This window comes from Poecilia mexicana, unplaced genomic scaffold, assembly GCF_051168715.1.
Source record: "Poecilia mexicana isolate PSO_F unplaced genomic scaffold, ASM5116871v1 scaffold_12, whole genome shotgun sequence".
NCBI lineage: Eukaryota > Metazoa > Chordata > Actinopteri > Cyprinodontiformes > Poeciliidae > Poecilia > Poecilia mexicana.
The window spans coordinates 1,673,745-1,690,624 of NW_028263381.1; the positions used below are offsets into that span (position 1 = coordinate 1,673,745).

At 40.0% G+C, this 16,880-nt stretch overlaps 2 protein-coding genes across 3 annotated transcripts; one reads left to right on the forward strand and one right to left on the reverse strand.

The window, feature by feature from the left end:
• On the reverse strand, nucleotides 1-8,526 carry actr1b (actin related protein 1B). The gene is made up of 11 exons (XM_014994961.2): nucleotides 8,330-8,526; nucleotides 6,934-6,998; nucleotides 6,654-6,729; nucleotides 5,710-5,835; nucleotides 5,498-5,622; nucleotides 4,172-4,388; nucleotides 3,988-4,080; nucleotides 3,737-3,911; nucleotides 3,486-3,547; nucleotides 2,505-2,545; nucleotides 1-1,572 (listed from the first exon to the last, which is right to left on the reverse strand). Exons 1-11 carry the CDS (start codon nucleotides 8,375-8,377, stop codon nucleotides 1,470-1,472), a joined length of 1,131 nt encoding a protein of 376 aa, XP_014850447.1. The 5' UTR covers nucleotides 8,378-8,526; the 3' UTR covers nucleotides 1-1,469.
• A 1,155-nt stretch (nucleotides 8,527-9,681) lies between these two features.
• marchf5l (membrane-associated ring finger (C3HC4) 5, like) lies at nucleotides 9,682-15,928 on the forward strand. Of its 2 annotated transcripts, none has more exons than XM_014994963.2 (7): nucleotides 9,682-9,788; nucleotides 10,575-10,651; nucleotides 11,787-11,989; nucleotides 12,689-12,819; nucleotides 12,890-13,061; nucleotides 13,750-13,916; nucleotides 14,853-15,928. In XM_014994963.2, exons 1-7 carry the CDS (start codon nucleotides 9,696-9,698, stop codon nucleotides 15,015-15,017), a joined length of 1,008 nt encoding a protein of 335 aa, XP_014850449.1. In that variant the 5' UTR covers nucleotides 9,682-9,695; the 3' UTR covers nucleotides 15,018-15,928. The 2 variants fall into 2 exon arrangements, with proteins under 2 accessions (XP_014850449.1, XP_087866849.1); XM_088010723.1 differs by having other exon boundaries at nucleotides 9,709-9,788; nucleotides 10,497-10,651.
• The last annotated feature ends 952 nt before the right edge of the window (nucleotides 15,929-16,880 follow it).

Sequence of the window (16,880 nt, forward strand, 5' to 3'; positions counted from 1 at the left end):
AGCAGCCATTAACTTATTTATTATACTGAATTTACGAAAAGTAAAAGTAAACAGTATTGTACATGTTTAGTCTGTAACCAGATGGTTGGTGGTTTTTGAAAAAGTACTCCACTGTACACAAGGCTGATGACATTACAACCTCTTTAAATTCCCACCTTTTGACTTGTTTTTAAAAACACCCAAAAGCAGACGACGTGGACGCTCCGGCACAAACACACCGAAGTAAGGCGGACATGATGGTGGACGACCCCTTCACTGCCATGTAGGTTCAGGGAAATGGTGGGAGCAGTGGTTTTACTGGGATATACTGAGGGGTGGAGGAGAGGGAATATCAGCCAATCGTTGGGGTTTCTGCAGCTTGATTAACAAATTCAAAATCCAAACATTTTCTTATGGTCACATGAGATGGATGGAAGGTTAAATCCAACATTTACATGAAACATCAATGCTTCCAGCTAATATCTCCATCTTGACTAAGTCCTGGGGTTGATTTTAGAAGTATAGGTGCATGCACAAGTTCACAAAAGCACTGATATCCAGCTTAAGATCTTTCCCAAATAATTATCTGACTGAATATGATGATGTCGGAATAAACTTTGTGCTTATCTAGCCACAAAAATCAGCTTCTCCAAGTTAGCAGAAAACAGAACAGCCCTGAATGTGACACTCAGGCTGAAAACACCTTTTCAATTGGGTTATAAAAAACAACAAGCAATAAATAAATCAAGGCATTTCCCACAAGTTTTTAATCCGTCAGCTCGGATAAGAACCTTTCCATAAACAGAAACATGTCATAATGACAGAAACAAGTCATTTGGACTGCAGTTCTGATCTATAATACAGTGGTGATCTTTAACTGACTACAACTGTGTATATATATATATAAAATGATAAAGCGCTGCTGCAGTATTTCAGATGTTTGCTGTGTAAAAGCTAACTGTCAGAGAGAAAAAGTCTAAACAAACAGACAAATAAAAAAAATCTAATCTTCGGTCTGGAATGGAAACTTCAACAGTAAATAATATTTAAGTTGATTTAGATTTGATGATATCTTACACCTCACAGGGCTGCGGAGGCAAGAGAGCACCCCAATACTTCAATGGAAACTCGGCAACAGGAGTCCACAGTGTTGACCCTTCCGCCCTCTGAGGTGTCCTTTGAGGGTCCCTGACGGCCCTCCAGGTGTGACTGTTTGGTAAGTGTGGAGGGTGCTGCCACCGCCACCCAACAGCAGGAGCAACCCTGGGGTCAACATGGGGCCCCCAGCATACACAAAAGCCTTGATTCTGGGGGCCCGCAGTGGTTCAGATCTGGGGCGGGGTTCAGAAAGGATGATGGACAAATTGCTGCAGGATGTCAGGGGATGTTCAGCTGCAGGGTGATTGGTGGGGGGGGGGTGTGGGCAAGGAGGGGTTCTGAGGGCAGTTCTGATGGGGAGGGGCTGGCGTACGCATGGCGCCGATCCAAATCTAGAAGGTCTTCCTGTGGATGGCACGCGCTCTGTCTTCTTCATATTCCCGCTTGGACACCCACATCTTCTTAAAGGTGTCCAATGATGCCAAGATGGAGCCGCTGCCAGAGGAGAGAGAGAGAGGGGGGGGTGGCAGAGTCAGCAACAAAACCATCCACCATCTTTACCAGGGTCTGACTTAAAATACACACTAATTATTCCAAACAGTCATTATTTCTGATACAAAATGAAGCTAAATGGTAAAACAGTGTGAAAAAAGTCCATCCTATCAGCCATCTAAATAGCATTTAGAGGAATAGAATAGAAATAGCCCTTATTGTCCCACAGAGGAGTCAGTGCAAGCACTTTAAGAAAAGCAGGAGATTGAGCTTTAGAGTGATTTTTCAGCTTTAGAGTGAATTTTACACAATTAGCTGATATCTGTCAGAAGGAAGGACATTCAGCAGTTTCTGTAGTGTTTTGGTTTATTCTCCTGTACTCGCTGTTACCCGGTGAGGAGCAGCTCTGCTCTCCACACAGACAGAATAAACCAGCCAGCCATGGAAAAAAACTCTGAAACACCGATGACATCCCAATAAAATAAATAAGTCAAAGTCTAGCACAAGGTTCAGGGTCAGTGAGTTTTATGAAACAGGAGAAAAATTCAGTATGTTTTGTCAGCACATGGTTGACAGGAGGGACGAAGATAAGACTACTAAACAGAGATGAAGGTAGTTAGCTGCAGCCAGTCAGCAATGTTCTACTGAACCACAGCTGGTTGCTTCATTTGTGAAACAGAGCAGAAGTAAATGTTGACTTCATCTTACTACCCACTGTTTAGGTTAATAGACATGGTTAAAATGAAATAAATAAATAAATAAAAAAAAAGAAATTAACAAAAATTTAAAAGGAAAAAGTGTAAAAAAAAAAAAAAAAAAACGGAATTTGGACAATAATAAAATGGATTTCATATGGCCCGAGATTAATGGGCAGATTCATTTCTGCCCATTAATCTGGGAAGGGTTAGAGGATGCAATAACGTCAGAGGTCTTACCCGATCCATGTGGAGTACAGCCGTTCCTGGGGAGCGGAGATCTACAAGGCAGAAGAAGAAAAAACAATCAGAAAAAAACAGAAATAAAATTCACATTTCCACTGGACCCGGTTAAGTGGCCTGGTATGGATAATGAGGAACAACCAACTCCCTGTTGGCTCTCACAAATCCTTCTTTGATTCAGAAGGACATACTGGTCATTTTGGGGTCTACACTGAACGATCTCATTCTCTCCCAGGGAGGAAACAGCCTGTATAGAGCTGGGAGTCATTCAGTTACTCCATGATGTAACATACATCAATAACAGCCTGAAGCAGAGTTGGACAGTAACTAGTTACATTTACTCAATTACATTTACTTGAGTAACTGTTTTTGAAAGAAAAAAGAAGAAGTCCACTTTTAGGAGTATTTTTACTACATTGTACTTTTTACTTTTACTTGAGTAATTTTATTATTATCACTACTATTACTAAAGAAAAATTTCTGGAGTCTTCACCCACTAAATGAAGAACAAACATGTTAAAATAAAATTCAGCAGACACAAACACAGACCTGCAGTTTCTGTTAAAGTTTTACTTTTGTTACATTTGGTTACTTGTATGAATTATTGTCATTTTCTTAAAATACCAAAATTTCCACTTATATTTTGGACCATCTGATGGTGTCATTTTAAAATATTAAATAATTTGATCAGTTACTCAGTATTTTTGAGCTGAGCTTTTACTAAATGCTTTTTTACTCTTCCTTGACTCGTTTCTTGGACGGCTACTTTCTACTTTTACTTGAGTAAAAATATGTTGAAGTACTGCTACTCTTACATGAGTACAATTTGTGGGTCCTCTGCCCCCATCTGGTCTGGAGGAGTCTTTTCAAGACAGAGCTGCTGCTTTACTCAATGCATGACCCATTTAGGGGCAGCTTGGTGTTTCAGCAAAGAGAATGAAGGATGAGCTCATTCAGGACAGCAGGAGGTGGACCTACCTTGATCTTCACGTCTTTTGGTGCGAGTTTTTTGACCTCAGTTAGTAGCCTCTCTCCAAACCCTGAGAAGAGCCACAGAGCCAGTGAATCAGACAACAGTCCAGAAGTTTGGAAGAAACTCAGTCTCACAATGTCTTTGTTCAAAAGCCAGTAGATCTGTGGATTTTATCATATGTATGATATATTGTGCAGCATTAATGTACATGTGCTTCCATGTTTGTTTTCCCAGTGATAATGAGAGCTTTACTAACCTTTGATCAGTGTTGACCCGCCGCATAGTACGATGGTGGAAAAGAGCGTGCGCCGCAGGTCCATGTCAGACTTCTGGATGGCGTAGGCCAGGACCTCATGGATTCCCGAGCTCTCGTCTCCGATCAGGTCGGGTCTGAACAGCAGCTCTGGGGCCCGGAATCTGGCCGGTCCGATCTGAGGACGGGACGGCTGATTTCAGAACCGCTCCTTCAACATCCCTCAGAACCATCACAGAGTCTGCTGGACTTACATTTAAAGTGCTTCCATCAGGAAGGACATACTGAGCCTTCTCCGTTTCTAAAGTCTCATCCTTCTGCGGGTTCAGGGACAGGTAGCAGGCTCTCTGAGCAGCAGGAGAAACACCAGATTAGACGCTTTTTCAGCCTAGAGGAGAAGTGTTTGTGTAACGGAGCGTCTCGGCAGCCGTCCCCCACCTCTTTTATGGTGCGCACCACCTCGAACTCGGCTGATGTGTTGAAGTTGTAGCCTTCCTTGCGCAGCAGCAGACGGAGGTATCGGGAGACGTCTCTGCCAGCGATGTCCACACGCATGATTGAGTGTGGGATGGCGAAGCCCTCGTAGATGGGCACCACATGGGTCACACCGTCACCAGAGTCCAACACCACCCCAGTGGTGCGGCCGGTGGCATATCTACGTCATTAAACACGGATACAATGTGAATCTGTCGCGACAGACAGCAGCTGGTTACACTGCCCTCTACATGCAGGGCTGAGTATGGCAGGTAAATGTTACATTAAATTAAAGGACAGGGAACCTTGGACCTCACAGTCTGAGGATCTAAACATATTAACAGTAAAGATGTTATTGTTCAGTAACTTTTATGCTAAAGTAAATTTATTCTGTCAAGCTTCTACTTCCTTCAAAAATAAAGATAAAAAAGATTGGATATGACAAGTATTAGTATCAGTGCCCCAGCTGACTGTATATGGCTAAACTGATAAATCACCATCCACTGTACATCAACTGTATGGATGGGAACTTTAAAAGTCAAAACACAAATTTATCAGGAGGGATTATTACAGCCAGGCTAAGAAAAAAAAATTGCGAGAAAAAAAAGTCATACAAAAATGAAATAATACAATAGTCGTACAATAAAATGCTGTAATATGACAATAAAGTAGTCATATAATAAGAATAAAGTTATAATAATAGTCATAATTATATCAGAAAAAAAGTCTTATGAAAAAAAGTCATACCATTATGTTAATTAATTAATAAAAATATGAGAAAAAATAAATTGAAATGATACAAAAACAAAAGTCATAATATGGCACAAACATTATTATGATACAAGAATAAAGTAATATTACTAGAAAAAAGTTGTAATATTGATAGAATGAAGTAGTAATTTTATGATCCCTGCCTCACGAGAAAGAAAAAAAACTAAAATGAGAAATGTTGAGCATCTTGTGAACTTAAACTTCAGGACTCTGAAGTGACTGTGGAAACGACTGAGTCCATTTAGAAGGAAGAACCACGAACCAGATGAGCCAATCACGTCAGATCTGGATAACCATCAAACACCTGCTGCCAGTAAATCCACTTTTTTCCAGTAATTTTACAACTTTCCTCTGGTAATATCGTGTTTTATTCTATTAATTTTTATAACTTTATTCTGGTCATTTAAAATAAATAAGTAAATAAATAAATAATCTCTTATTCTGGCCTTAATACTCCACTGTAGATTACTGAACGGTAAGACATGAAACAAAATGGACTGGAGACGCAGCAGTTCTTACAAGCTCAACACGGCCTGCATGGAGATGAAGAGAGCAGGAACGTTGAAGGTCTCAAAGAAGATCTCTGCGGCCTTCTCTCTGTTCTTACTGGGGTTTAGAGGAGCCTCAGTCAGCAGCACAGGATGCTGGCAAACAAACCAAACACAACAGGATCAGCTGCTGCTCAGGAAGCACGCTGTGTGAAAACACACACACCCCAGAGTGAAGCTCACCTCCTCTGAGAAGGTCTGCAGCTGCTCCTTGGAGTAAACGTACTGCCAGATCCTCTCCATGTCGTTCCAGTCGTTCACTATCCCATGCTCCATCGGGTAGCGCACCGACAGCAGACCCCTGTGCTCCTGACGCATCAAGAGGGACACACACACACACACACACACACACACACACACACACACACACACACACACACACACACACACACACACACACACACACACACACACACACACACACACACACACACACACACACACACACAACACAGGTGACGGGATGAACCAAACAGTCTTCATTTTTGCAAAGCTGACTCCTTTAACGCACTTTTAATGGAAGTTTTAGTACAACTTTACATTAAACGTGTTATTACTTACCGAATACTGTAAAGTTGGCCACTTTAATGGACTTTTAATGCAACTTTAAATACAACTTTACATTAAAAATGACACTATTTGCCAAATGACACTTTATGACAACAGTCATAAACATTCATGTTCATGACAGGTGGTGTGTCAGTCTTAGCCACACCCCTTCAAATAAAGTGTTACCAAAAGAGCTCTCCAAAAAAAGGAAGAAAAACAACATGAGAAAGAAAGAAAGAAAGGCAGAAAGAAGGAAAGAAATGAAGAATGAAAGAACAAATGAAGGAAAGAAGGAAAAGAGATGGATGAAAAAGAAAAAGCAGACGGATGGACACATAATGTTTAGACAACAGAATAGTAAAAGAAGGGGGAAAAAAGACAAAGATAGAAGAAAAGAAAGAAAGGCAGAAAGTCAGCAAGAAAGAAAGGAAAAGATGAAAAGACAGAAAGAGCAGACAGATGGATAGACGATGTTTAGACAGTGGATATGGAACACAGTCTGGAAATACTGAATCTCTCCACACTCCAGATTTCTTTTTCTCTGCTGGTTCCCGTCGTTCCTGCCCTGTGTGCCGTACCTCTGCCTTGGGTCCGATGAACAGATCTCCCTCCAAGGCTCCAGCCATCACGCGCACATGCTTGGGACGTCCCACACTGAACACACACAGTAACGCTATTAAAAATACTGCGCATGCCAACCAGATACAAAAAGGCCTGAGAGCACATGAAATTACAAAATAAGTTGGTGGTGTGATTCTACATCTACATGCCCAAATCTGTCAGCTGAACATACAACACCGTGTTCAAGCTCAACTCTGGAAACGAAATCTGTGAGGAGATCCACAGGAGGACACTTACTAGTTAGGGAAGCAGTATTTGGGGATCTGGTCACCAGCAAAACCAGCCTTGATGACCCCCGACCCCTAAAGAGAAGAAAAGGGATATTTCACCACAGTTCTGCACTCCTCTACGCTTCAGAAAGAGAGAGATCATGAGACTCAGCCACCAACAGTCACACACTCAGCCTGAAGAAACACTGAGCTTTACAGGAAACACTTTGTCCTTTACCGACTGCTTCAGTTGGACTCATTTGTGATTTGAGATAAACCAAGTATAAATGATCATCTTCTTATGTCTCTAAACTAAAATGTAAAACATGCAGTCTGTTAGGAGTAAAACGATTCTGCAGCAAAGTGATTTATTTTTCAAGAATTGAACTACAACAAAGTCTGTAAAACAAAAGACAGTGACTACTAAATAAGTTCTACAAAAAAGGCAGCTGGTTACCAAAAAAATGCAAATAAAAGTACAGGCTATACATCAATAAAATGACTGATAAATTAACTGCTTTGAAAAGAAAATAATTTTGACAATTATATGCTACTACTGATCAAGGAGGTTGAACTGGGCTTATGAAGTAAATCATCTCAACAGTCTCAGTGTGTGAGCATTGTTGTCTGGGTCCAGCTCTGTACAGGTAACTCTAGCATTCAGAAATACTGTCTGATGCTGAATCAAACACATCTGCTTCTGACTGGATGACAGTATGGAATCAGGTCCTAATTATCATAAACGCAGCGTGTCCTCAGGATGCCCCTGTTCCTGGTGGGGAAACAGCAGGAACAGCTCAGACCATGCACTGCAGCAGAGTCCTGACACTCTATTAGAAACGTTCTAGTCTTCACAGATGTATGAGTAAAAAGTCTGGATAATAAACTTTTATTGTTTTGAAGAATATTTTCTATGAAATCTTTAATATTCCAATACTGTTAAAAGAAAACACCTAAGGGTTTGATGAAATGTCTCATTTTCATTCCCACCCAGTAAAATCTGACTATTGTTGGTCTAATATGTGTACACAGGGTGTTTCCTAAAACAGCGTTAGATTTTTGCTACCGTTGAAACCTCTGGATCACTGAGTTCCTCATTAAGTTATTCATATGTTCCTGTATCTTGCAGAGCTGAATGAAGCCTTTTACAATGAGTCTAACACACCGCTACAGCTAACCGGTTAGCAGCTTTAGCTCCCGTCGCTGCTACATGAATCTCCAGTTACTCTTAACTGAAGCTTCTACTGGTAGCATTCCCATAGGAACATTGGGAAGTTGTGAATGGAACTGGTGCTCAGGAAAAAACGTCCGCCCGTGGATTTTCCCCTGTATATTCGCAGCTGTAACACAAAGGTAATGTAGGCTAACGGCCATTACCAAGCGGCCTTGGTTTGGGTGTGGATGAATGACATCATCATACTTACATTATCAATAACCACCGGCTGGTTAGCTAAAATGTCATAGGACTCCATGACAGACAGGGTTTTTCAGACACGTTCCTAGCGATCCGCGAGTGTCACCGTCTTCGTTTAGTGTTGTAAGCATGTAAAAAATAACGCCCTGTCACTGTGCAGTCCACCACCGCCGCCGCTGTTTCTGCCTGCTGCTTCCCCACAACAACAAATGCAACACCACGGCGTCCGCGTGACTGACCGTGAAGACAGCCAATCAGGTTGGCGAAAGCCTTTGACTGACAGCAAATGTAGCCAATAACAATGCTTAATTTGACGGCTGTCCATCAGCGGAGCAGTGGCTTTTATGAACCAGTGGAATCTAGTGTTGTATTACTGCTACTGTTGCCTGTCCGTGGATATATATATTCTAGGTGAAAATGTACTTGTGGATAGGAACGTGAATGAGGAAAGTTAGTGAACAGGGACCTTTTTACATCTTATATGTTCCAATTAAATCCAAATTTTTATTTTATTCCCAAAAGGAAATCAAATGTTGTAACTCATATTGAATCTTCTTGAATTTTTGGAGATGCTAATGGGTCTGAGTAACAGTGGTCCTGAATAAGCCTCTGACTGAAGATATTCTGTGATTGTGTGTCAGTAAGATGATCCCCTGGATTGTCTATAATGTTCTTGATTTTATGAAAAATAAAATCAAGAACCAGCCTTCTTTATCAGGTCGTTCAGCCTGATTAAGTTATTGGCTCTAATTATGCTGATGAAAATATTACACTCCACATCAGACTTACCGAAGGTCTGCAGCATTTTGTTGCAGACACTGAAGGACATAAGTTTTTAAATGCAAGAAGCAAAGTTTTGTGAAGTTGATAGGAAGAAAGCCATCTGAAACCCAGCTTTTTAGGGAAAGTTTTTTTCCATAGTAAATCAGAATTAGCTTTATTTACCAACTTTTTGCCTTCAAATTTGACTTTCTTTCCTCTTCGTTCTCAATTAAGATATTCGAAATATCTTCATTACCTCAAAAACGGGAAATTAAAAATAAAATATTTTTTGGAAATAGGTTGTTATAACTCATCATCACAAAATATTATCGGTACCTAGACCAAAACAACGAGAAAACTTGAACTCCTTTGAATTAAGTTAACTTACTCTTGAGACAAATCAAAGATGTTTTCGAAATTTTCAGGATCAATTGCAGACAACTAGGTTTTAGGTAAAATTTGGCTGTAAAATAGCTAAGGAGTCAAAACACGTCTTGACTCCACTAGGTCCACACTAAATTCGCCTCTGCAAATAGATTATGACGCTACTCTTTACGCCAATTTTTTCTACGTTTTATAACTAACGTGAACGCATCAACAAACGTCACATACCCATGACCAATCAGGCAGCAGCTAAAGGTGAAACCAGAGAAGCAGCAAAACATATCACGTCGGCTGTAACAGTGGAAAGGTTTTCTGTATGTCAGGTAGGCAGCGGTTTAACAGTGTCGGAAAAATGGTTCGATGGGTCATTTTTAGAGATATTTGTTTACTGTATTCTCTCCTTGTGACGTTCGCGGTTTGTTAATTATAATTGGGTAAAGTTGTAGTAGCCTACGTTGCTAACATTCTTAGCTGTAGCATGACAGCGCTGAAGTTAGCTTCCGATCTGTCACTTGATTAAAAAGGGCTGTTCACTGTTTCTAGGAATTCTGGAGTACCTTTGATTAACTCGAAATCAAAATTTAAAAGACTTGAAATGGTTAAACCTTCGAGAAATGATCCTATGTTGGTGACAGACTTGTTAAATCATAGCAAGATCTGAGAACTTTTTATGCTGTAGAAAGCACAACAAATGCCAATGCTCCAAAGTACGGATGTAAAACTTTATTTATTTAGCACGTTTCGAGATGAAAATTACAATCTGCTTCAACAAACAGAATAAAAAAAACAAGACAAACGAAAGGAGACTATAAAAAATAAATTACAAGTTATTTTTGGAGCAATATTTCAGGTTTTGACGTTCAGATTACTGTGTGTGGAAGAGCCAGAATTACCATTCCCAGCGACTGAGATAATTCAGCTATTGTCCGTCACTAATGTTGATTTTAATTTTTTTCTTTCCTTCATGAAGAAAAGATTCATTTTATGCAGTAAATTTAAATCTAAAAATCTGACCTGCCCTGTTCCACTAGCTTTAAGATCAACTTAAAGCTAGTGGAGCAGCTTTAAGTTGAACAGCTAGTGGAAGTTGTTCCACTTTTGTTTCCCAGGTTCTTGCTGGAGTCAGATGGGTCCATCAGAACCTGTTCAGTAACGTCATGGCCCTGACAGAGGAGCAGTCTGAGAAGTAATGTTACTTTTCATTCTTCATTTGAATATTTTGTAAAATCTGAGCAAACCCTCACAATACATTATATATCTACAGACTTCTAGTTTATTTAAATCATTTCTAATGTTAAATTTTATCATCCCACTTTGAGAAAGTTGTTTTACTTGTATCTTGAAAATGCATATACCACTTCTTTATCTTGTGCTTAAAAACATCCCTGCCTTTTAATCAATTTCCTCCGAACTGATCAGCCATTCTCTCTTAGCATATTTTTGATTATTTAAAAATGTTTTCTAAGTGAATATTTGAACATTGTTGATGTTTTTTTACTTACTTAAAGCATTTGAAAGACTCTTGACACTTTAAAAGGGAGTATTATGCGAGCTTTATATAATGTTATTTCCTCATTAAAATCCATATCTGGAGTGATTCTGTGATTTTTTTATTTTTTATTTTTCCCATGGTCCTATGAACGCTTGTACAGGAGAAACGTAACATTGCTGAAGGTGGATTGTGTGAAAGAGCAGGAGCTTCTTAAAGAGACAGAGGCCCAATCTCAAAGTGTTAAATTACAAAGTGAAATTTCTTTTAAGTAACGTTTAACATAAACGGCATTTTTATTACAGCTGAAGGTAACATATTTGCCTGATTGTTGTATAATTGGCACTATGGGCCTGGAAAATGCATAATAATAATACTGCCTCTTTATTAGCTGTAAACGGATTATCCATGACTAAATTATTGTACTAATACGTAAACATACTCTGAAATATAAATGTTGTCAGTGGGTAGTTAAAATGTTGTCAGATATGTAAAATATTTTTTATACTTTCTCAGTAGTTTTAAGAATCTTTGTGGGATATTTCCAAAGTATTTAACGGGTATTGATCTGACTTTGTGTGTTAAAATGCCCACATGCAGAATTAGTTTTTTTCTTTCATCTTCAGTTGGTCAGCTCATGTTCAGGTTGCTCAGCTTAATGTGTTTATCATGCTTATAAATTTACAAATGTTCTCCCTACAATCCTTTGAACACAGCTGACCTCTGTATGAAACTGTGGTGTGTGTGTGTGTGTGTGTGTGTGTGTGTGTGTGTGTGTGTGTGTGTGTGTGTGTGTGTGTGTGTGTGTGTGTGTGTGTGTGTGTGTTTGTAGACACTGCTGGGTGTGTTTCGCCACTGAGCGGGACGACCATGGTGCAGAGTGGGTGAGCCCCTGCAGGTGTAAAGGCTGCACCAAATGGATCCACCAGTCGTGTCTGCAGCGTTGGCTGGACGAGAAACAGAAAGGAAACGGCGGCGGCGCCGTTAACTGTCCGCAGTGTGGCACCGAGTACTGCATCATTTTCCCCAAGATGGGTGAGGACTGGAGCAACCTTTGACTGGACCGTACCACATACCAGGATTCTCTCTTGTGGCTTTTATCTAAAGAGAGTCAGAAACTATATGCAGGCCTAGCAGAGCTTTACTCTAAGCAGCCCAGCTGTTTCCTCTAGCCCCCTACAGGCAGAGAAATGCAACTACAAGAGCTGAAGAAAGTTTTAGAATTTGTATCTCACACTTTATTTTAAAAAAATATTCATTCTGTTTGACTCATTATTATGTAAAACTAGTGTTGAAAAGATTACCTTAATCTTGATGAATTGATTATTGAAATAATTGTCAACTAATTTCGTAATTGAATAATTGCTAACTGGAGTACAGACTCCAGTTAACAACACATTTAGAGACGTAATTAAGCCAAAATGGTAAAAATAAATCTGTCCAAAGACAGCAGTTGGCCCCCCGCCACACTTTCGACACCCCTGGGTTAAATGAAAAATCTGCAGAATGTGCTAATTTTTTTTCTCAGAATAATCGTCAGAATTATTCTGACGATTATTCAGAATAATTCTGACGTTAGCCATAACCCTACATGTAAATGACTGTTGTTCAAATCACTCAGCTATGATGCACATTTCTCAGTTTTTAGACACCGACATGAAAATAAGAGAAGACAACAATTTATCCTTTGTGTCGTGCTGACGTGACTGATCCGGTTCTGTTCTGGTCCCCCAGGCCCCCTGGTGTACTTCCTGCAGCAGGCGGACAGAGCCCTGTCCCGTGCCAGCCCCTTCGCTGCAGTCGGAGTGGTTGTTGGGACGGTGTACTGGTCAGCAGTCACCTACGGAGCCGTGACCGTCATGCAGGTGCTGTCAGGTGCATGGAGGAACCACTGAGCCTTCTGCAGTAGCCTTACCTTTCTGGCTCCCCCTGCAGGTGGTGGGGCATAAGAAGGGTCTGTTTGTGATGGAGCGGGCTGACCCTCTGTTCCTGCTCATGGGCCTGCCGACCATCCCCGTTCTGCTGGTCCTGGGGAAGATGATCCGCTGGGAGGATTACTTAGTGAGGCTGTGGCTGAGATACTCCTATAAACACGGCCCTTCATCAGGTGTGTAACACATCATCTTCCTCACTCAGCCCCCTGTGACATGCTGACCCTGGCTTTGTTTTGAAGGTCCTACTTAAAAGGCAGTATTATGTATTTTCCAGGCATATAGTGTCATTTTATAGCATAATCAAGTAATTGCTACCTTCAGTTGTTAGAAAATGCCAGAAAATGACATAAAATAAATTATAATTTGCAATTTAATGCCTTGAAATTGGGCTCTGCTCTTTCTGAAACTCACAACATGGCTCCTCTATTAACCCTTTAACATCATTTTTAACAGCAGTGCTCTGAGAGGTAGCTTCTATAATGAACTAGCAGATCCACAGTTCCACCAGGTGTTTGCTAGTTGCTGTTGGCTAGTCTGAAGGAGCTGAGTGGGAGAGGACTGCTTTCTGCTCTGTGAGGCAGAAGCTTGGAAGCTGCAGCTTCGAGATTCAAAGATTTCTCAAACATGTGTGAAAGAATCAAGGCAACACTCTTGGTGTATTTTTGAATAAGGAATAAAATTCTAACATGATGTAAAGCTAAAAAAAAAATTGTACATAATACTTCCCCTTTTAAAATCATTCTTTGATTCAATAGCAGCTTCCTAAATGGCATTTCACTCAGTGGGAGCCTCAGTTCTACTGGTTAGCTCTTTAACAGCACATTCTCAGTTAACATAGTGTGCGTGTGCGCTTCTCGTCAGGGGGTGGTGGTTATCTGCCGCCCCTGCGTGCCGAGGGGCCCGGCGCTGGAGACCACCTGTCTGTGTCCAGGACTCTGTGTGGGGCGCTCATCTTTCCCTCCATTGCCAGTCTAGTGGGACAGCTGCTGTTCAGACGGGTTACCTCCAACCTGCAGCGCACCATACTGGTGAGTCTGCCTGGAAGCTGGGGAATTCCCAGCGCATTGCGTTTCATCTTAATGCAGCATGGGATGTTAGAGCAAGGATAGAATCGCGGAATTCAATAAACAAAATGAAATCCACAATAAAATTCAGAATTTTACAGAATTAGCTGATATCTGCAAGAAGGGAAGGACATGCAGTAATTTCTGTCATTTTGGTTTATTCTCCTGTACTCGCTGTTACCCGGTGAGGAGCAGCTCTGCTCTCCACACAGACAGAATAAACCAGCCAGCCATGGAAAAGAAACATCTCTAAAACACTGTTAAAAAATAATTCAAAGTCTAGCACAAGGTTCAGGGTCAGTGAGTTTTATGAAACAGGAGAAAAATTCAGTATGTTTTGTCAGCACATGGTTGACAGGAGGGACGAAGATAAGACTACTAAACAGAGATGAAGGTAGTTAGCTGCAGCCAGTCAGCAATGTTCTACTGAACCACAGCTGGTTGCTTCATTTGTGAAATAGAGCAGAAGTAAATGTTGACTTCTGGATATTGATTTGTTAAATATTTGTCATTTACACCATTATTACCCACTTTGTGGGTTAATCGGTATGGTTAAAATGGAATTCAGAAAAAATTTAGAAGGAAAAATGGGAATTTGAAAAGAATAAAAAAGAATAAAAACTTTTAGAACATCTAGACATTAAAAATGTTTCAATTTGCCATCTTTGCAAATTAATTCAACCTCAGTCAGATTGGTTACTTTATTTTTGTACAACTTTGTTCTTGTAATATTGACTTTGTTGCCATAACTACAACTTTATTCTCATGATATTATGACTTTATATTTGTAATTTTATTTTTTCTCAGTATGGCCCTAACACCTGGTTGTGTTTCAGCCCTCATATGAAATTTTCTCTCAAGGTTTGTGTTTTCTACATGTCCTGCCATCTGTCTCCACAGGGGGGCATTGCGTTCGTACTGATCAAAGGCGTACTGAAAGTGTATTTCAAACAGCAGCAGTACGTCATGCAGGCCAACAGACACATCGTGAACTATCCGGAGAGTTACACAAACCGACAGGGGGACGAGGGAGAGGTCAACACAGAGGACAGCGGGAACGAGTGACCGCCTGTCCCCTTAGAGGTCGGCGGGAACAACTGACCTCCTGTCCCCTGGAGGATGAGGACAGAGAGATGCAGGGTGTGGGTCCTGGACTGAATCATAATCACAGGTGATTCTTTGTTGCCTTAAATTCTCCATAATGAACTGAAGCAGTGCCTGAACAGATCAGCTCTGACCTGATCTGTTGTCATGACAATGAAAAGCTGTAGATGATGAACTTCTGTAGTTGTATTATTTTCCCTTGTCTAGAACCAGCTGAATGACATGTTCTATGCAAAACGAACTATTTTTGTTCCCCTGACCTTGTTTCCATTGGTGCTTATTGAACTTTGCCAATAAACGACGTCCTACCCTCCTTCGTTCTGATTGGTCTGTCTCCAGATGAGGCTCATATGCTGTTGCCACTCTGAAGATGATAAACTTGAAAACAGTTCTGCATTCTTTTACATTGTTGCCCATAAATAATTACTACCATCACATTCTTTTGTTCTTGTTTTTTTTCCCAGATTAAGGGGAAAAAAGAATACATTTAAACCTGTCTACAGTAGATCTGCAATAAATTCAAAATACCTTTATTTCTGATGATAAAACCAATGCCTACACGGCCCTGAGGCCACAAAGGGAAAGTCATTCGTTTTTTTCCTGATTGAATATAATATACACAATGTTAACATGATCAATGGATTTTATGCTGACCTCTATTCTCCTGGTTCTCATCATGCCTCCTCTTTTTGTGTCATTCATGTTTGATCACAGAGGCAGTCATGCATTTGAATGTGTTTATTGCTGGATTCAAATAGCTGTAAATGAGGAAAACAAAAAGCACTGCCTGCTATATTCCCACCTCATTGTTTTTATCCCAGATGCTTTAAATACTATTTAATTTTTGCCAAATAAAGATGCTGAAGAGCTTACCTGTACATGTAGTGTGTTTTTTGTTGTTTATAAGTCTCTGAATAAATCCATTCATTTCAACGTTTCAAACATTTCACTCCAGAAGCACAAACAACTGCAGCAGCAAATGGTGGTTCTACAAAATATCCATTGAGAATACTGAATAGGAATACAAATGCACGCCACACTTTTTTGTATTTAAAAATGTGAAACGTGTATTCTTTGCTGGTATCTATTACACAGACACATGCAGGTTAATGATTAATGAACTACTGTACTGCAGCAGTTTTAATGTTTACTATGCTCAATGTCTTTACCCTATGGGCTGGTCTGTATTTCAGTGATTCTTGAGAATAGGGACAAAACAGGTCCTATGGATAAAGCACAAAATCTGAATAAAATATACACAAAATATAATTTTTTCAAATATCTGACTAAATTAACCTGGGTCATGTGAGCACAACAATGTATATTTTCCTTGTGTTTGCGGAATATTTTTTTATTTTAAACATTGTAGTAGGTGGATGGTGCCTGTAAAATCCCTTGTCCCGGAGCAGAACTCAATACATTATAATGGTTTAAAACAATTAAAGAAATACTAAAATTATATATTATGACAATTAAGTATAAGTAGTCATATAAATAATTATAAAAGTATCGATAAATTGAATTAAAAATAATGTTTAGATATTTTCCAACACCGTTGAAATTTGTCCCTAGTTTTTGTCAACACCGTCAGACATGAAAACAATGTAAAAAAAAAAAAAAATCAGGCATTATTGGGGGGCACCCGAACTTCTGAGGACCCCATGACGTTGTCTTTTCTTTTCCTTTGCTAAGAGGGCTAGTTAGCTCCAGTTAGCTTAAGTTATTCTTTAGTTTTTTTCTTCTGTTTTATTCCTAAGTTGCTTGTCACAACCATGATGTGTCAACTCCATAACTGACAATTTTCAAAACTTTGATGAAATTTTG